At 34.9% G+C, this 22,308-nt stretch overlaps 1 protein-coding gene across 1 annotated transcript in view; it reads right to left on the reverse strand.

Moving 5' to 3' along the window:
• Nucleotides 1–22,308, reverse strand: part of EPHA3 (EPH receptor A3) — a 205,858-nt gene that overhangs the window by 48,944 nt on the left and 134,606 nt on the right. The window contains exons 4-5 of the mRNA XM_070943746.1: nt 10,168–10,323; nt 7,408–7,740 (exon numbers count right to left, since the gene is read on the reverse strand). Of these exons, the coding sequence (XP_070799847.1) occupies nt 7,408–7,740; nt 10,168–10,323 (489 nt within the window). The remainder of the gene's footprint in view (nt 1–7,407; nt 7,741–10,167; nt 10,324–22,308) is intronic.

Raw genomic sequence — 22,308 nt, forward strand, 5'->3', positions numbered from 1 at the left:
TCCTATCCCTACACCGAACATTTGCAATTTTAGCAAATGGTATTTTTTTTTACCACAAATAGTGTCTCTACTACTACATGGTAGATGCTCTCTAATCTGAAGAGCAGGGCATGTACATAGTGGTATATGCTGCAATTAATGCATGAATGTCCAATGAAGTTGGAAACAATCACCATCAGATGTTAGGGTATGTTCATATAAATATTGTTGTTCTTCTTTTTAGACAATGAATATGGACATTTATGATTCCAAGGAATAACTCCTTAAGATCCATCTACTATAAATTACAGTTTGTCAAAGGAAGAAATTATATAAAGTTGTTCATATATTTATCTGGTTTGATACTTTTAGATCCTTGCTTCTGCAATTTGATAAGTACTGATTAGTTTTACTGTTTAAGAGTAAAGACTGATTTCTGAACTAAATATGAAAATTCTTACTTCGTATTTCTTTAGATATATAACCAATAGGTACTTTTTTCTGCTATTTTTAATTTTTCCTCCTCCTATTTTTCCACAATTCTTGTTCTTTTGCATTTGAATTTATACAGTTCACACATTCCTACATTGTTTGCACTTTAACACTTTTTATAAAAATAACATTTTCTCTTACAATATGTGGTTTAATTTGTTTTACATCCTAAAGGCAATATGAGTGAACCTGAAAAAAGGTTTTCCATTCCAAATAAATATCTGCATGTCCAGAATCATGCTATTTGTTTTAATCCCCTCATAACTGGAACAATTTTAATATGTTATGGTTTTTTATTTTTTCCTGAATTATTGTCAAGAAACTGTTGAAACTGATTTAAAAAATGAATTGTCTATTATTTCTCAGCCTTGATTTTCTGTAGAAAATAATGTATTAAATATATTGCAGAAAGCTGCAGCAAAGAATATATCTTATTTCCCCCCTACTCTTTATTTTTAATCCAACATTTGCTACCCTAGAAAACTCCTAACTAGTACCAAGGTACTATAAATACTATAAAAGATATAGCATTATATTTAGTACAGCGCTACCATTTCCCCCAAATCAAGGTTTACCTATAAGCCCAACAAAATTCAATTAAAGAATGTATGGATCTTTAAAACAGCAACCTAAATGTAATGCAGCTACTAAGTTAATATTGGCAAGGGAATCAGGCAAATCTGCATATCAGCTTGTCAGAGAAACACAGCTGTCCATCTCTTTCTGTGTCAGATTCATAATTAGCACCTTGCCTCTAGGGATTGTGAATGTTATATAAATCTCTTGCGGCAGCCAGTGACCCTTCCTAAGCAGGGTTGATTGGTGTTATTAGATAACATCTGTGTGAAAACATATTATTGTGAACTGAGATGAGCTTGTTCCTTTCAGCATGGTTGATAACTGCAGTTCAATAAGCCTTTCCCTTAACAATAAAATGAAGAGCCAACTGATTCCAACTTATCCTATGAGCTTTTAAAGGCATAGTGTGATACTGTCATAATGTCACAAACGACAACAAAGCGAGTTATCTCTTTAAAGGCAATTTTCCCAGAGTCTGGGTTCAAACAGGAGGTGAGAATCAGAAATAAAGTGATGAACATAAGAATATATTTATATTCCATCTCTGTTTCTGCTTATTGATATGCCCTACATAGTGGAAAAGATTTAGAAGACTAAAACTACATGGGACACTCATATGATAATTCCTCACAGCAATATCCCCACACTATCTTCATCACAACCAAATCTTCTTTTCTGCAGAATGTTTTCTTGCCCACAAGTAAACATACTGCAACTGAACACATTCAATGTGATGGACAGTAGATATATGATGACAGTTGATCTGAGTTTGTTCTCAAGGGAACAAGTAGATTGAGGGGGATTCTTTCAGAACATAATGATTACTTATTTATTTTTTACTATATTTTACTACATTGTTGTAGGTATCTACTAATTTTATTTTAAACCTTTTGCCAGATTTTTAAGGAAATGCAAAGAAATATAGTCATTATTTATGGAAATAATGAAAATGCAGTCCATTTGTCAAACTCTTCAATCCACACAAATTTCAAAGGAGAATGGAAACATGAATTAAATCAGGGAACAAATACATCTTCAGTAATGTAGTATTAATACCATTGCATCTTTCTATTCTATCAACATTTGGAAAAATCAATTATTGACCAAAGATTTATGCAAGCTACTAATCAGAAATTATTCAAGACAATTGAATGAAATGTATGCCACCATTGAACTAGGAATAATAGCATTTATTAGTCTACAGACTTATCTGAACTATAACTCCTATCCATTATAGCATTTGGGACTATAAAGTACATAATGCCAGTTTGGAGAACTTGTTGATAATTTAGCCAAATAAATAAAATAGCATTTAATACTCAGCAATAGAGAATTTGTATTAGATTTTAACAAAATAGAAAGGGGGATACAAAATGGTAAATTTCTGCAAAAATCTACAACAAAAACCTAAATTGATGCCAATTTTATAACATAAATAGATAGTATAATAACCCACATGTTCCTTAAAATTTCCAGAAAAAAAACTATTTTAAATTTTTTAAATTTTATTCTGCAATACAGATAGTTGTCCAACTTACAGTTTAGTGATCATTCAAAGTTACAATGGTACTGAAAAAGTTGTTTTAGGACCATTTTTAATACTTATGCCCTTTGCAGGATCCCCATGGTCACATAATGAAAATTTGGACACTTGGCAATTGGTTCATATTTATGATGCTTGCAGTGTCCCTGGGTCATGTGACCTACTGAGAACCAAAGCCAGATTCAAAGCCAATCATGTTACTAATTGCAGTGACTCACTTAACAACTGTGGCAAGAAAGGTCGTAAAAGGAAGCAAAACTCATTTAACAAATGTCCTGCTTAGCAACATAAATTTTGAGCTGAATTTTTATTTTAAGTTGAGGACCACCTGTAAAACTGGTAAATCCGCCAGCTGCATGAATGAAATATGAATATAATTGGTATTGTAAATGAATATTCACATAAAACTAGTGATGATCAGAATCTACAAAGAGAACAGAAAACAAGGATGAGCAGGAAAGCTAGTCTTTTATAATATAAAAGGATTTTCTTCATTTCTATTATCAGAATTAATTAATCTATCTATAAAAGAGAAAACCACTCACACCGTAATCATGAAATCTCCAGAACCGTAAAGCCTACAAACTTGAAATTTGCCACATATGTGTTCCTCTTGGCTTCTAGGTGCTCACTAAGAAAGGGTTTTTCGAAATGACCATCAGAGCATTAATATTTTCTGTGTTATGATTAACACGCTCTGATGCTAAGAAGTTATACTCCCCCTCCCCACCTGAAAAGAAATTTGTTCCAAATGCACACTAAAAGCAGAAGAAAGGAGTTTCACTTTCAGTTTTACTTTCACAGCAGGAAACAGCTTTAATACAGAACACTTGAGCTAAGCCACGGCCAGGATCCTTCCTGTCTCCTTCTTGCTCACACAGCAAATACTGTTTCACTTTCCAAACAACCCTCTGATGCTAAGGAGTTCTACTCCCCTCCCCACCTTAAAAGAAATCTGTTCCAAATGCAAACTACAAACAGAGGAGAGGAGTTTCATTTTCAGTTTTACTTTCACAGCAGCAACCAGGGAATAGGATAGGGGAGGCGTCTGTGGGGCAAGCCTGAGGGAGAGAAGGGAATAGGACAGGGGAGGCTTCTATGGGCAAGGCTGAGGGAGAAAAGGGGATAAGATAGGAGACGTTTCTGTGGGGCAAGGCTGAGGAAGAGAAGGAGGGATAGGATAGGATAGAATTTTTTTGGGCAAGGCTGAGAGAGCGAAGGGGAGAGGAGAGACTGATCATAACTACTCATTAATTTTCAAGCTGTAAGTGTCGATTTATCAAGCCTGACATAGTTTCGTAGCGAAGCACGGGTATCCAGCTAGTTACTTATATTACCTCTATAATTTACACTAGGTATCATTGGCATGAAGTTTTGATTAATAGCTGATTTTATTAATAAAATATCATTTAACAAAATGATATTTTATATTGCTCACTTGGCATGGAAATTATTAACCTTGCTGGTAATAACATCACCTGATTTTAGTAGTCCTTCCTTTAAGAATAAAGAAACTAAATCAATCTAGATACTGTTTCTCACAATTTAAAACTGAAAAGGAAAAAATACCATGCAACAATAATGCACAAGCTCTGCCAGAAGAATAATTTTATCATGAATTGCTAAATATATGAGATTGTTTATATTCCCTGTATTCAATTAATGTTATGTATTCTTAATTTGAATTAAACTAAGTCATGGTCTTTACTATTTCTTTGCCCTAAAAATACATAAGGCAGATTTAGTCAACATCTGGCTTACATATTTTGCCATAGGAAGCAATATATTGGCTAGCAAGGTCAGCCCTAAGACATGACAGAAAATAGCATGGCCTTCTATTTGTTCTTTTGTATGAAATTTCTTCAGATACTTGGAAAGTATTAGAAAGTGTCCTCCACATCATGAGCATAATATTGTACAACAAAAAAGCTTGTATCTCCCATGATAAGATACATTGGGATTCTTTACCAGAAGAATCACTCATGATGGGTATGTTATAGGCGGAAAAAATCAGATTAAATGAATTCAAACCATTGGAAATGGAAATAGCAACCAACTGTAGTAGATAATTAGACAATTGCAAGAAGGAGAAATCAACATAATACTAGAAGGTTAAGCTTTCACTCTAGAAAAGTCCAATGGCCTACTGGGAAAGAACAAGGACAAGAAACAATGACACTAGTCCTTATTATGTGGCCATTTTAAAGCCAAAAGGAAGCCCAGCTGTTGTGGATAGCAACAGGAAAGTACAATGCTGAATATCTATTAATCCTACAGTTACAGGGAATGTCAGAACCAGAAACCAAGACAAACTTAACAATGTTACAGCAGACATGTCAAGACTGAATGTTGACATTCTAGGAGTCAGTGAACTGAAATGAACTGAAACTTCATTTCACATCAAAGAAACATCAGGTCTTCTATTGTACACTAGAAAACCACAGAAAAAATGGAATTGCCATAATTATTAACAAACCTAGTGTCAAAGCTAGTGTTTCAATATATCCCCCAAAATGAAAGACTGTTCTTTGTTCGATTCAAGCCAATCAATAATGTGGTAATTCAAGTCTATGCTGTAACAGTAGAGGCAGAGGAAGCTACGACTGAACAATTTTATGGTGATTTGTAACAGCTTGTCCACACTTTAAAATTGTCATATTAATTATAGGAAAACAGAATATTAAATTTGGAGGCACAACAAAATCTGGAATAATGGGGAAATTTGAACTTGGTGAATAAAATGAAGTAGAAGTGAGACTAATAGCATTCTGCCAAGAAAATTTAAATACCTTGTTGAATATCTTATTTAAACAAACTTAAAGATGACTTTCCTTATGGATACTGCTGGATGGAAAAAAAATCAAAATTGACTACATATTGTGTAAACAAAGAAAAACAAATGCCATTCAGCCAACAAAAACAAGATCAAGTGCTGAATGTGGCAGAGATCAAAAGTTCTTTGCAAAACTATCATTTAAAGAAAATGGTAAAGCCAAATAATCAAACCAACAACTTACAGCATCAACAATATTTCATATTATTTTGAAATGATTTAATGGATTATATCTGATAGAGTACCTGAAGAATTCTAAAAATAAATTTATATTATTAATGAAGAATTAAACAAAAATATCCGGAAATGGAAAAAAGAAAATTAATAAATATAAACGAGTCTCTGTTCATAAATTGAAAATAGCTGAAGAAATACAGAATGCTGGAGGCAACATAAAATTGAAAACGTAACACAGGGTCAAGAAAAAGGGGAGGGAAAATTATATGTACATAAGCAGTGTACAGAAAATGAGGGTATTTAAGTAATATATATATATATATATATATCAAGAACATTTTGTGCAAAAATGGAGATCATAGAAATATGTAAAATTATATCATCAATATCACCCTCTCCAAGAAAACAAAGGAAGAAATTGCCAAATATAAAGGTTTGATCATTAAACTAGACAGGCATAATAGAAAATGAAATTTTATAAGCTTTAGAACATATTGCTAACAACAAAACTGCATGAGTTGATTAAATACCAGATGTATTCTTTAAAAGCTTGCAAGATAATGCAGTTAAAACGCTATAAGCAGTGCCAAAGAACTGGAAAAGATTAGTTTATAATCCTGTAACATAAATTGCAGTGCTAAAGTATGTTCAAACTACCAAATAATTGCACTTATCTCATATAAAACAGTACTTAGAATTAGAATTGGTAGACACACAAGCTGAACTCAGAAAAGGCAGAAGTAAATGCTGCATTGGTAATACTACTGGATAATGGGAAAGACAATGGAATTTCAGAAGAATATCTATTTTTGCATTATTAATTATATTAAAGCTGTCCTTCAACTGTGCAGATTATAACAAAGTCTACTTACCCTAAATCATAGGTTATTGTGATCAATTGAAACACAATAAGAAACAATGAAATGGTTTGGAATTTGGAAATGAAACTGTCCAAATGTGCAACAGGAAATGCAAATTGGTGGACAAAAGAAAAAATATATTTTATGTTCCTAAATTCAAAAATTCTTAACTTGGCTATGAATAAATAAACTTTTGTTACTTAGGAAAAAATATATCATAGATCAAGTCTTTCTCCCATGCCTGAGGCTTTACACTGATAACGAAGCTAAAGCAAAGACTGAAGATCTTAATGCTTGGGGGTGGGGGAGTGGGTGGGAATTAACTAAAAAAAATTAGTCAGTTAAAGTAATACTCTTAGTGATGAAATATGAAATAATATTAATGAAATATAAAAATAACAATTCAAAGATGTAATTATTAACAGACATTCCTGACGAAATAGCGATCGAATGACGTGAGTAGCAAACACAAGTTTCATTCCATGGTCAAATTTTTCTTTTACAAATGCTAAATGTATCGCTTGATCAGCCTTCCTAAAACTTAGTTTACAGTATTTTAACCATTCTTGCTACTATTCTTCCAATCTGTTCAAGTTTATCATGATCCTCCAGATCAAGTCAGAACTTGGCACATATTTGAGATGCCATGACATAATGAAGTAGAAAACTACTTTCCATTATTTAGAAACTATGCTTATATTGATGGAATTGGAAATTAGGTTTGCCTTTTTTGTAGCAACATTATTGCTGACTCACATTCTACTGATAATCAGCTATAATGCTAAGATCCCTTCCTTCCAGATAACTACAATTCTATTTGCTTGAATTTTTTTTTTTAAAGGTGTTTTGAAGGTTGAGTAAAAGAAGATGTTAAGCACAGGGATAGGAACACTGCAAGTTCTATCATTCTTTTGTGATAGCAAAATAACCATTTCTGTACTCACCTGCTTGATTGGTTGTAATGCTGACTGCAGCAAATTGTCTTGGGATGGTACTTAAATCAGATACTCCATTAACAGCATCTATCTCAAATGTGTAATTTGTATGAGCCAAGAGATCCACTACAGTCACAGTCGTATTGGAGAGTCCCATCTGACGAGGAAGAAATCTTACTATATTGCTACATGGTTCACAGAGCTTGCTGGTTCCACATTTCTTGCATACAATGTTGAAAGTGACATCCTTTCTGCCCCCTGTGTCCAAAGGCCAGCTCCAATCTAGGATAACTGAGGTTTCATTGATATTAGAAATAACATTTCTGGGAGCAGAAGGTGGTCCTATATGGGAGGAGAATGAAAATAAGTATTATTTATCCTGTTTGAATTCTGTTCAAGAAATAGTCATTCAAGCACACATTTAACAGTTGTCACTGACATATGGTTTTATGATCTATCTTATATCTCTTAAACAGAGGTGAGGAACTGTGGCTCCTGTATGACTTGTGGACTTCCACTCCCAGAATTCCTGAGCCAGTATGGTTGGCTCAGGAACTCTGGGAATTAAAGTCCACAAGTTATAAAAGGGCCATAGTTCCCCATCCCTGTCCTAAAAAAATATTATATATTATATATTCTCTCACATACTTTTAAGACAGGGGACTGGATCCTGCACGCAGGGTGCTTAGATCTGGCCAGTGGGACCGCCCTGGAAACAGCCAGCAAAAACGGAGCTTGGGAAAACTATGTACGGCCCTCCCGAACTCCGTTTTCGCTGGTAGAGGGTTGCAGGATGCCATCGCAGCTAAAAACAGAGCTTGGAAACCAGCTTTTACTTGGGCCTCCATAGGCGTTCCCGACATGAGTGACATCGGGCTGGCCATGCCCACCCTGGCCACACACCCATCCCCCCGAGGTCAAAAAAACAAAACCTGATGCGGCCTCAATAAAATCAAGTTTGACATTCCTACTTTAAGAGATATCAACCAATTTTGTAACACATATGTGTGCTAATGTCTATCTTTAATCCCTCTTTCCAAATTAACTAATATTCAGAATATTACTATGAATAAATTTAGCAGCACTAAAAGGCAATAAAAACATTTGGTACCACTATATAAAGCACTTTATTAAGAAATTAACCAAACCAGTAAGATTATGCACTGCCTTAATGCTTTACATTCATTATCCAGCTGATGCAATGTGCCATAGCAACTCAGGAATTAGAGGCCACATATTCAGGCCTGTGAAGTATCAAAGTTGGGATGAGGGTCAATCCTGTTTTACTAACTGCCATTATGGGTTAAGTGACTACCAACAAGCTGTTTGTGTGCTTGTGGACCATGGGAAGGAGTTGACCAATAAAATGCATATGGCACCGTTGCTTCAATTCAGTAATTTAAAAAAAGGTTGCTTTTTTCATTGATTTGATTCAGTGGTGGAATCAGTCAAACTATGTGAGTCCAATCATCCATCAAAGCGTTGTACAGTCTTAATAAAAAGCAGGTCTTAAGTCTAGGTATTCAAGTTCTTAATACATAGCCCTAGGTTAATGTTAGTCTTCCATAACAGTCAACTGTATATCTGAATTTCCAAGAGTGAATGAGAGTGACCCAGAAATAGGGTTAATTAACCAAATTGGAAATCATATTTCCATATGTTTGGAAATAATTCTAATATAACATTGTACTAAAATTAACATTATGCTACTGTGCATAATAATGATAATGCAATAAAAGTAGTAATGATAAGAATGGTGGTATACCATACAGGCACAATGTACAGTGTTATAATAAAATTGTGCCTTTTTCAATTTTTTTTTAAACTATAAAAAACTAAAGTAGAAATACAGATTAAAGACATGTCTATATTATTGTTTATATTGCAGACAAAATTATCTCTGGGCCAAACTGATCCTACACTAGTGTTTTGAGGCTCTGGATTTACTTGCTTCTACCCATGCTTCTGATTATTGCAAATTGGCACAAGTCTGGTGGCATTATTATTATTATTATTATTATTATTATTATTATTATTATTATTATTATTATTATTATTATTATTATTATTATTATTATTAACTTTATGTTGGTGCCTATTCGCCCACAGCGACTCAAGGCGGCTTACAGAATATAAAAACTACATTTAAAAACGGTAAAACTAATAAAAAATCAAATAAATTAATGTAATAAAATCACCCCCACCTCACACCTCCCTCCCCGGCGACAGCCGATCACACGATCCATTTAATGGGCTCCATCCTGCTCTGGGTTCCCCAGGCTCGCTGGCAGAACCAGGTCCTCAGCGCCTTCCAGAAGGGAATTAGAGTGGGGGCCGTTCTAATCTCTGGGGGAATGATGTTTCAGAGAGAGGGAGCCATTACCAAGAAGGCCCTTCTTCTGGGTCCCACCAGGCGTATCTCCCTCGGGGATGGGACCTGCAGCATTCCCTTAGCTGAATACCTGCTTAGTTTTCCAATTGGTATGAACTTTTGTTTCATCCCCTCCAGATTCCAGAGTTCAAGTCTTTGGTTTGTGTTCCTTTCTCTTTCTCTCTTCATAATAGAATGCAAACTTTGTCTTCCAGAAGTTTGCATTTTTGTGTTTAAAAATTATTCTTCACCCCTTTTCCCAAACCAGCAATCATAACAATATCTAGTCATGATTAGTCTGGAAACACTAATAACATGGAAATATTCTAAAGTGCATGCCTAGACGACCAACAACATGTAAGGACAAGTTTCAGGATCATCATAATGAGGTTACTCACTTGTGCAAGCCATTGATGGAACATCTCCTTCAGATCGAAAGTAGTTCTTCTCACACTTGCAGTTTGTAGAACCTTCCACATTTGTTGAACTATGAGGTGGGCATTTGGCGCATTTAACATTACCAGCAAAGGCTTTATAAAAACCTGGTCGGCAAGCTGTAAAAGAACAGTAATTGCTTACAATTTTTTCATATTAAAGTTTCATTATTCCTTGCCAGGCAGGGAAAAGATATTTCACCTGAAAACTAAAAGTCAATATTTACAAACAACATATCTGAACAAAAGATAGTTTGCCTTGGTCTTAGTGCATCAAAATATATTCCCTTTATGACTTTGCCTAACTCTAAGCAAAGTATATTAATTCTAAATTATATTCGGTAGAATTGGCAAAAATCAGGGCCTTAATTTAAGCCTTCCTTTATTCCTTTCTCTTTTTTTCTTAATCAATGCTAAAGTTTCAGATTTCATTTACATTGCACATGCTTTGCATGCATAAAAAAATCATGGTTGCTATCTTGGACATTTTCAATCTCATTAATCTCTGCCATTTTCCAGGGGGGTTGTGAATTATTGTCTAAACCAATATAGGCACTCTTGCTACAGTACCGACTTAGAAGAACTTTGCATAAAACAGGTATTTATGTTAGGAATATAACAGGTCTAGAATATGCAAATTATAACTATTTCTTGTTCAGTAAATTGTCCAGACTAAGAAATGTCAGATTAACTAGCAGACCTCTATAAGGTCCCTGCATCCATGAAGTGTCACCCCATTAAAGTGGGCTTGATCAAGAAAAAGGTACTGCAGGAATTACTTTCAAGAATCCATCTTATTCAGCAATATCACCTTCTTTTTTACTAGTTTAAAATAACATGAAACTACAGAATTCCACTCTTTTGAAGAAGTTTCCTTTCCAGTTGCACTGCTGACTTTTGGTTTTCTTGCATTTTGAGACAGAGACAAGTCGAAATTATCATAGTTTTAAAAGAAACGGAAAAGTCTCATATATTCTCAGGCTCACTTAGCATGTCTGCATATCTATCACTATTATTATTTTGATCCTTGCTCTATCTATAAATAATTGAAGTTATTTTGTCACTAAAAATTATCTGATCCTATCTTATTTTATAGGGGAAATTATTACTTCTCAAATAAAATATGGATTATATTTGTAATGCTATCCCAGAAACACAAATATTTCCTAGCTTGCAATCTTTCAAATTTACTAAGTATAGTTAGTCAACTATTTGAATAAAGCAGTGTAACTTGTTGTAGTGTAGGTCAGCATCCAAATTAAATAAATAAAGCAAACAAATACATACAGTATCTACATACATAGGGGTTTAAACTAAAATATAACATTTTCATTTGTTGAATATTGACATTTGAGAACTCTCATTTATTCTCCATTTCTGTGCTGGGAAAATTAAAACAATATGAAACAGAAGCGAAATGAGGTAGGCAGAAAAAGATATAACATTTAACTAGGGAATATGATACTTATAACTGCTAATAATTGCACCATTACTAAAGAATGTGTCCAATTGAAGGGAAAAAAAATAAATTCTACATTTTCAAATTGCTTTGATTTCTATGTTCTGTAGTGGTCCTTGAGAATGAATTCAACTCTCTAGCAAAGTCTAATGTTTGCAGATGATCCAGCATACTTTGGTTTGATCTTAGTATACGCAAGCAAGCATAGTAACCATAACAAAATGTGAATAATGAAATGTTCATATAATTCTGAAAATAAGCAAAAGCACAATGAGCTTTTTCTGGTCAAAATTAAATTATCTCTCAGTATATGATTCTTGCACTTACAGACGCTGCTGCAGATAATGTCTTAGCTTGTATAATCTGTTAGTGACAAACTCCAGGAGGTGGTGTTTCATTAACATTGGCATGCTTCTTTAGTCTTTTTCATTGCCCAGACTGAGTCAAAACCACCTCACATCATGTTAATACAAAGTGAAAAGTGAGAATGACATAATCTGCAAGTAACTGCATGCCTCTATACTTCATTAGAATACAGTATTTATAATGGGTAAATCCTGGGGATGGGCATACAGCCACAGTGGCTGGACGTCTGCCATTACCTCTTCTCAAATGACCATAAACTCTCTTTTATTTATTAACTGAATTACGTATCCTGAGATAACAGCTAATTTTACTGGCTTCAGTTCGAGTGTACCTCTCACACTAATTCTTCAATATTAAAAAAAAGGACCATCAAAACCATTTTTCCGATCTACAAAATATATTTAATCACATACAGAAATACACATACACACACACATCCTTCCTTTAGTGTCTTTTAGTCTAGAGACTAACAGATATATCAAAATGGAGATATTTCCAGAAAGAAAGAGCTCCCACTTTAATGTTAATCGTAAGTACCATGAAGGCTTCAACCTTCATTAATCCCAAAGTTTTCTCCACTATTAGCAGAAGTACCAGTAAATCATGGCCTTTTCAACTGTGGCCTATTCAGACTGTAACTCCCGTCTAAGCATCTTCAAGTTTAGCCCGATTTGTGATTTTAGTGGACAACAAAATCCTTTTTATCCTATCAACCTTAAATGTTAGCATTTTAAGAGATAGTCTTTATTTGTTTTATATTAGACCATGTTAAAATTTCCACAGGATGGAGGTTGCCTTCCCCTCAAACATGAGGGGAATTTGTATTGTATAATCTTACAAGCTCCTCAAAACTCTTCTGAGGATTGAAAGGGTCACAATAATAACTGTATATTTATGAATGCCCACCTAAAGACAAAAGCAGAATGCAAGAACCAGGAAGCCAAGCGATTGCAGTTAATGAAGACAAGGGAAATATATAATAAAAAACATCACTACAAAGCCAGATTATTCTGTTTATTGTCTCTAGAGGCAAAAACTTTGCAATCTCTTTGTGTTTTCTGCAGCGCTAAATTACGGTGCTATAAAGATAGCAATTATGAAGCAAATGAGCTAGTTAGAAGCCTGCTGTCCCAGCAAGTCTTAGTGGAAGAGTCTGATTTGTATCTCTTCTCCCCATCCTGTCTGTCTTACAAGTCTTCTGCCTTTGTATGTCAAAGTGAAAATAAGATCATTCAGTGCTACAATTCTCAGGAGGGGAAAAAAATAAAGCCATTAATTACATTGTAAATTAAATCCTGGAAAGTGAATGGCGTGAAAAGGTGGCCACATGATTCTCTTTTCTGAACATCATGAAGGATGAGGGAAGGATGGTTACCTTTATCGTGAAACATATTTCTTCTCAAGAAGAGGGATAATGGATTTTTAAAATTATCTTTGATTACAGAGCCATATTATCTTTCTGTATATAAAGTATATTTTAGATTCGGTATAGAGTATATTTAGATTCAAAGAAAAGGGCTAAGATGTATGTATATTGATTTTTATTATTTTTTAAAAGGAACTATGAAATACAGCTTTTGTTTGTTTCTATAGGTAGTCCTTGAATTATGATTCAGCTGTTTGAAAATAAGACAGTGTTGAACAAGGAACTTATGATTGATCCTCAAAGCTACAGCATCGTGGTAAGATGAACAAAATTCAGGTGCTTACTAACAAACTCATATTTGCAACTAGTTGCAGCAACCTGTGGTCATCTGATTGCCAATTGTACTCTTCCCTGTCAACTTTCCCCAAGCAAAGTCAATGAAAACCAGCAAGGTAAGTCACAACTTGGTAGGCTTTTCTTCCTTCACACGCATTGTGCCCTCCTTTGCCCCTTTATGCACAACTGTCCACATTTTATTTTCCTAGCCTCCCTGTACTTGCACACACAAATACATGCTTCCTACTCCCTCTTTCCTCAGTCTCAGCCTCCCTTCAAACACACACATAATGCATGTCCTACCTTTTACTATGGCTTCCTTCAATCACATGTATCCCTCACCCTATTTTCCTCACCTCCCTGAAATCACGTGTACCTGTGCATCTATTCCATGATCTTTTTGAGCTCATGCCATGCAAAGTTCTGTCTTTACTGTGCAGCCTGCGCTAGGCGTCCTAGAGTCTCTCCCAATGGAACCCACATGCCCCTTACTTAGGACTCACTTCCCACTTAATGACCCACACATCTTGGGTTACCAGAACAATTGGGACTGCCATTGCTAATTTATGCAAAATGTGACATCATATTAGAAATAGCAAAGTTGTTGCAATTCATTAGATGATTACCTGTATATATGTATATGTGTGTATATATATATATATATATATATATATATATATATATATATATATATATAAAATCCTAATTTATATTAGGCAACTAAGCAGCAGAATTATAACATGTTATACCTATTGCTAATCTCCTAAAATTTCTTCGTTCTCATTTCACAATTGTCAAGATTTTTAAACCATGATTTGTTAAACAAACTATGTAAGATTGGATCACTTCTTTCATCTTAATGAAAACCACATCATATTAAGTCATGATATATTTTAAATAAAGGAGGGTCGAAAAAAGTCACAATGAACATTTTGATTTAAAAAATACCAAATACAGATATCATATTAATGTTTATTCAGAAAATTCCACTGAATTTAAAAATTTATCTCTATATTAATGAGATTGCTTGCAGTACCAATTTCCAAAATAATTTCTATCAGAGAAGAATTAATTGTTGGCAATATTTTCTAAAAAATAATAAGGTAAAAGGATTTTTAACCAGATTTAAGTTTGCCAACATCTTATTTGAAAAGAAATAGAAGAATAAATTTATCACTGTTTTGAAATTTTAGTAACATGGAGATGTGACAAAAATCTTATACTGAAATGTGGTCTTAAAGATGATGCCATCTCCATTCTTTGTCAGAATCATGGAATATACAAAGAAATTACAACTGTGTGCACAATATTAAATGTATTGTCATTTAATTGAGATAAGAACACTGTCCTAAGGGCACTGACATACTTTGTCTTCCTGGCAATAATTCCTCTTGTTTTCCAGTTACTACAGTTACAATTTCCAATTACTGTAGCTGCTGCTTCCCCCCAGCCCTCCATATCCCTCCTTAAGTATATATAATAAGGAAACAATAGAAGGAAATATAGGATCATTTTGACCATGATGTCTATTGTTTACTAAGTATAAGATCTGAAAACATTCAATCCCTGCACATTGAACTGCTGTAAACTTCTCCTTAAGTATTGTATTTCTACTCAGAACATTAAGAATGGAGTTCCTGTTAGATCATACCACATGCCTCATTTGACAAATAAACAGCTATGTTGACCTTGCACAAATAAGTTAATGCGGAATAGTTAATTCAGGAAGTTATTTTGTTTATCTTGCAGTATTCCATATCTGTTAGTGTATAAAGCACTAAAAAACTAAAAGGCTACTGTTTATGAAGGGTGCATTTCAGAAGTATAATGCATATTACGGTACATTAAAAGAAAGTTATAAAATGGATTTATTTGTATAAAACTCTTCAGAAATATGCCACATTTTATAATTTTGGAATACAAATAATAAATAAAACAGTGATTTTTCCATGAATATTACATGACATTTGACCAAGGATTAAGTTATGACTGGCATCATCTGAACCTGAATTACATTAGCATGATATTCTTACTATATACCAGAGATGGGTTTCAGCAGGTTCTGACCAGTTTTGGAGAACCGGTAGCGGAAATTTTGAGTAGTTCGGAGAACTAGTAATAAAAATTCTGACTGGCCCCACCCACATCTATTCTCTGCCTCCCAAATCCCAGCTGATCAGGAGGAAATGGGGATTTTGCAGTAACTTTCCCCTGGAGGGGGGTGAAAATGGAGATTTTACAGTATCCTTCCAGTGCCATGCCTACCAAGTCACGTCCACCGAGTCATGCCACACCCACTAAGCCACACCATGCCCACTAAGCCACGCCCACAGAACCAGTAGAAAAAGTTTTGAAACCCACCACTGCTATATACTCTACATACTTGGTATATACTTGGTAAAATAAAAATTGACCTCAATTTTTCAGCAAGGAAAGGAAGGATGGATGGATGGATGGAAGGAAGGAATGGAGGAAGAAATATGAAAATTGAATAGGATAGATGGAGATAAAGAGATAGCCAAAACATGAAACTGAGAAACAGTAAACCTTTTCCACAGGCTGTTTGGAATATTGCTTCCAAACAGCAATATTCCTGTGGGAAACAAATGTTACTGAAAATAACTTTATGAAGGCTATTCAGCAGCCTCTATCCTCTGTAAAGTCAAACTGCATTGTTAGTGGACATATTGCTGCTTATAGGCACAGTCTGCAACATGAAGTTTTCATATATACTGTACATGCAGGCTTCCAAAACACCTTGAACTCTCATTAGTGAAGCACGCAAGGGCTTCCTGTTGCAGACATCTGCACTTTACACAGTGACAGCTGATATTTACATACATCACAACACAGCTTTACAAATGGATGGTGCTTTCTACTGCTGGAATGCTCAGCTGAGTGTAGAAAGATAGTGTTTAAAAAGGACTTTCTATTACCAAGAATGTGATTTGATCAAAGCAGAAGCTTAGCCTATTTACCACTTTATATCCATATATAAAATACATTCACTATTACAAGGGTTTTTTTATAGAAATTTGACTTGTGTCCACTTTCACAGAGCCAAGTTATATATCTGTTTCAAATACATATGCTCAGTGGTGGAATTCAAGTAATTTAATAACCGGTTTTCTGCCCTAATGATTTCTTCCAACAACTAGTTTGCCAAACTGCTAAGAAAGTTAACAACCGGTTCTCCCGAAGTGGTGCCAACTGGCTGAATCCCACCACTGCATATGCTTCCTAAGTTCTAAATCAATATATGAATTGGCTGATAGGAGAATCTCATGCAGTATGCAACAACTACACTGCCCATACACCAGTCACTTCTCACTACTCTTCAGATCCCCCATCTCCTTAAAGTAGAACAATCTAAAATTGCACTGGGCTTTCCACACGCCATGTGTGTTGAGTGAAATAAAAACTGGATTTTTCCAAAAAAAAAAAAAAAAAATTAAACAGCCCTGAAATCTATATTACTAAAATTCTCATAATGACCATTGGGTGCAACAGTGCAGTAGGAAAACAGTTTTTTAAACAAGGAACCATAACTGGGCTAACTTTCAGAATGAACCCAAAATACAGGACTCATGATTCCCAAGGAAATGAAATTTGGAAAAATTGTGGTTCCTTCAGTGCTATTGGCTACTGTTGTGCTACTGCTATGTGCAGGTGATATTAATTTTCAGTGTTTCCTGATAGTTTCTTGCAATCCTTTGCAATCCTTTGTTTCTCTCCCACACAGCAGCTGCCAGTCCTGGGCTGCTGGGAAGGGGAAGGGGAAGGGGAAGGGGAAGGGGAAAGGGAAGGGAAGGGAAGGGAAGGGAAGGGAAGGGAAGGGAAGGGAAGGGAAGGGAAGGGAAGGGAAGGGAAGGGAGAAAGGGATTTGATATACTTTTCCTGGCCAATGTCATCCCCTACACATAACCCCCTCTAATTTATTCTGCCCCCTGCATGCATTCCCTAACCCATGTGGCGCTTCTTGCACACTACCATATACCCTGACTATGCCAGCCACTCACAGACCTCCCCTGACCCACACGTTTGGTTCACCTCAATGCATTTTTCCAGTGGTGAAATCCAAATATTTTACTACCGGTTCTGTGGGCATGGCTTTGTGGCGTGGCTTTGTGGGCATGGCAGGGGAAGGATACTGAAAAATCTCCATTCCCTCCCCACTCCTGGGGGAAGGATATTGCAAAATCTCCATTCCCACGCCACTCAGGGGCCAGCCAGAGGTGGCATTTGCCAGTTCTCCAAACTACTCAAAATTTCTGCTACTGGTTCTCCGAACTGCTCAAAATTTCTGCTACCGGTTCTCCAGAACCTATCAGAACCTGTTGGATTTCACCCCTGCATTTTTCCCAACTCATGCAACTCCACTGTGTCCTTTTACCTGATCCTCTTGGACACCTTCATGCACTCTTTCTGACTCGCCCACCCCACACGTACCTTCCCATACCTTCATGGGATCTCTTGCACACATCCACTGCATGCAGTCTTCTCAACCTCCACCTCCATTTTACACAATGTCCCAGACCTGCTCAACACTCACGACATAAGCAGTTAAGATATTGCAATAGAGTTTGGACTGGACAAATCAACCATCTTCACCATCAATAGGGGAACTCCCTCCCTTCCCCAAAAACTATCAAGTTGCCCTATGGAGATAACATCAAGAATCTTAATGAAGACGATCAATACCAATACTTAGGCACCTTGAACCTGACAGCATTAAGGACACGATAGTCAAGAAAAAGATTACAAGTGAATTCATCAAATGAAGAAAATTTTAAAATCCAAATAAAACATCATCAAGGCAATTAACACTTGGGTAAATTCCAGTCATTAGATCCAAAGATAGCATAGTGGACTGGACTCAAGCAGAACAAAAGCCCCTGATAGAAAACAGTGACAATGACTCAGGCCTTTCATCCGTGTAGAAATGTTGACAGATTTTACTTACCCAACAGCATCGGAGCACATGGAATGTATAAGAGATTTAATAAAATTCCTGCAAAAAACTGGCCTCTGGTCTATGTGTATAAAGATAGTCATGCATAAATAAATTATTAATTGAAGATTAATTTCATTATCGTAGATACTTTGATCATACAGTATGATTTATCTTTTCCTATGAATTCACTGCACTATAAATGGGGAATATAGTTTTATAATTCACATATAATGGTTTATGGTTAATCTTTCTCTTATCTAATTTTAAGTATACATTTTAGTTCACCGACTTACTGTTAATAGGCTGCAATGCTGCCCTATTTTATTTGTACTTAAGCATTTTATATCTGCACAGCTACATTTTGACATATCTTGCTTTAAGCTGGTCATTAATCAAAATAAAATTATCTTTTTATATACGATACCTTTGTTGGAGAGGAAAATCTGTTTTATATCTCAACCATGAGAGAATTTCTGCCATTTACTGTGCACACATTATATTTTATACTAATCTATGACATTAACATTTTAATAAAACATTGACTGTAGTCCAGGTCAAATTATTCAACAGAAGCAGACTTTTAATTCTTGAATAACTTTTACCTACAGAAATATTAATTATACGTACATAAAAGATAACGTCACCCTTTGGGAATAACAAAGTAGTTTTGTTCTGCATAGTAGTTTCATATTCTATTTATGTAATTTTAATGTAATTGCATTACTATACCATATAGTTTTTTGAAAGTGGCTTTAACAATAAACATTAAAATAAAAGGGCATCCTATCAAGCAGGTAGTGGTTTAACTGTATAAGTGGCAGAAATCTTACTGCATACAGATGTAAAATTTCTTATATTTTGAACAAAACAGTTTAATTGAACGTTTCAATTCAGTCATTTATTGTAGTATACAGTTGTATAGCACAGGACAACATATACTGTATTCTGTTTAAATGACCAAGCTTCAGAAAGTTATGCCAGGAATTATTAGCTATTCAAGATAAGAAAGAAATAGCAGTTTATAGATATCTGTTTTAATGTGGTTAAGGTATTAGAACTGGGTCTTGAGAGCCAATCAAAGCCTGTTTTTGCTACAACTCATACTTAACACAATCAAAGCAAAGGTTTTTCAATTTCCTTCCTATACTTTCTCCCCTCACAAGATTCAAATGTATCTTCCATGCTTTCTTCTTCCTCTTTCTAAACCAAACTAGCATCCAGTACATCCACTTCACCATTGCCAAGTTCAATGGACAAGTCTCACTTAGAAGATTCAGGCAAAGCTGAAATGTGCTCCCGTTGTTGCCTGACAAATATGGTAAGAAACAAAGCATCTAATCTATGCAGAGAAAATGGTTTATTGCACCAAAACAGACATAACAAGATCTTTGATAAGTGCATTGGATCTGAAGGGGTCAGGTTAGTTTGTGCTGTGCAAATTGTATATAAGGTAATACTGACATACATAAAAAGAGGAAATTAGCAGGAATTATTGTGTCACCGCTTCACCAACAGCAAACTGTAACACACTTATTTGAATAGGGTGCATTTTATTAGCTATAAAAATAATATTCTTAATTTAATGTAGCTGGTCAACAGCATGTTTAAGCCTGCTCTTAAAAATACTTAAAATTTCAACAATCTAAGTCTGTTCTAAATTGACTAAACTAAAAAAAAAAGAGTGCTGTGTGAGAAGCAGATTCAGTTGATTAAATATCAGTTTCATTCAATTTAATGAGAAAAGTTAAATGACTTTTAGGGCAGTGCAGGTATAGAGTATAATGGGTCTTAATCGGGTTAGTAATACCTTGTTAATAAAGCAATCAGTGAGGGGAAGGAAAGGGGCAGCTTTAATCCAAACTGTTGGTCAGATTATTCTCAGCAGTCATATGAACCCGGTATACTTAGTCAACAATGGGTAGTGTCACTGCCCTTCCTAGGCAATTCTCTAAAGGGAAAAAAAGGCAAAGTTAGCAAGCAATTACAAAGTGCTCTGTTACAAAAGAGTAATTACATTAGTCATAAAATTTGCTTTCAAAATTCTGATTGCCTGTAGAATTTAGTCTTGTTCATCACTGCCTGGATGGCAATGGGAAAAGAGCACTGATCTAATAAATCCTTACTACTGCTCTTCTGGTGTAATATTAATGGGACATTGGGCAGAATGCCCTAAATGTGTAGACATGCTGTATCTCTTAAAATGGAAGCCTTTGACCTGGTTAGCATGAATATCTGCTGGCAAATTCAATAGTATGGAGCTATGGCTGGATTATTGACCAATTAGGTTAAGTGTGGGGTTTATAAATGAAGTGGGTGTCCTTGGTACTTGTGTCATCTCAATATAGATTAATTAGCTGCTATAGACCTAGAAGCTATATTTGCACAGCATAAGTTTAGTCAATGTTAACCTGATTTGCCATTTATAGTTTATTTATTCATCAAGTGTATATAGACACTCATCTCCCTGGAGGCAACTCTGGGCAGCAAACATCAAATAAAAACAAGTAAAAACCAAAATATAAAATACAAAAATCATATAATGAGATATCATAACAGCTAGAAATTCAAACCATGATGCCAACATATTCAGAAGTCTCCCTGAAAACTTGCACTTAGGTGATAGGAAAACTGGAGGCTCAAAGAATACATTGATGTTTGATTGTCTCCATTGTTAGCTTTACATAATACAATTTTTCCTGTAAGAGTTTAAGGCAACCAGCATCATACTCCCCAATTCCAATTTTATCTTGACATCACCTGTAAAGTAGGTTTTCATGCAAGATTGTACCCAATGGCTTCAAGCTGAGTGAGAATTATCTCAATAGTTCTAGACCTCACTCTAAGTGTATATATTCATCATACTATCTGCAGTATTTTTGTCTAAAAAGATAGCAGCATCTGTCTTGCCCCAGATGCTAAATACAATTAGGCCTGGATAGGACTTCTGTGAGATTAGCAGGGAATAGTCTCCATTAGGCTAGACTAAGAATTTAAAAGAAATAACACAGACTGAAGAAGAATGGCAAACCACCTACAAACATTCTCCAGTAAAACTGCATATGTTTCATTAGTCATTAGAAACTGAGCTTACTCAAGAACATTTTTTTAAAGGAATACCGTCTTTAAAATTGGAAGCCAGTGATTATGCTGAACTTTTAAAGTTTGTCAAGTACACTGAAGAATAATTGTTTTTATTTTTAGAACATTTGAGAAAGAATGTATCCCTCCATACTAGGTGGATAAAGAAAAATATTATTTTTTGAGTGTATCATTTTTGCCTAAAATAAGGTAGATGCTCCTGTATTTAAAAACAGTTATAAATCCTTCCCTCAGTAAACATTTCTATTACTAATCACATTGCTTTCATGAAAATATATTTCTGATAATTCAATCACTCCATAAGCATAGTAACAATGTGGACTTGAAAATTGAAGTTTTTAAACATAGTATGTTTATACTACATGATAATAGAATAAGTGAAGTGTTTCAATTGGCAAGTGAAGGTTGTTTTTATTATTAGATACAGTCACAATGTATTAGTAGAATAACATATTAAATCATATCTAATGTGAAATGATGTCTCACTGATAGCATGTTGCTGCTACTATAATTTATTCTAGACAT

Source organism: Pituophis catenifer, unplaced genomic scaffold (genome assembly GCF_029215685.1).
Source record: "Pituophis catenifer annectens isolate HBS135680 unplaced genomic scaffold, rPitCat1.0.hap2 SCAF_4, whole genome shotgun sequence".
NCBI lineage: Eukaryota > Metazoa > Chordata > Lepidosauria > Squamata > Colubridae > Pituophis > Pituophis catenifer.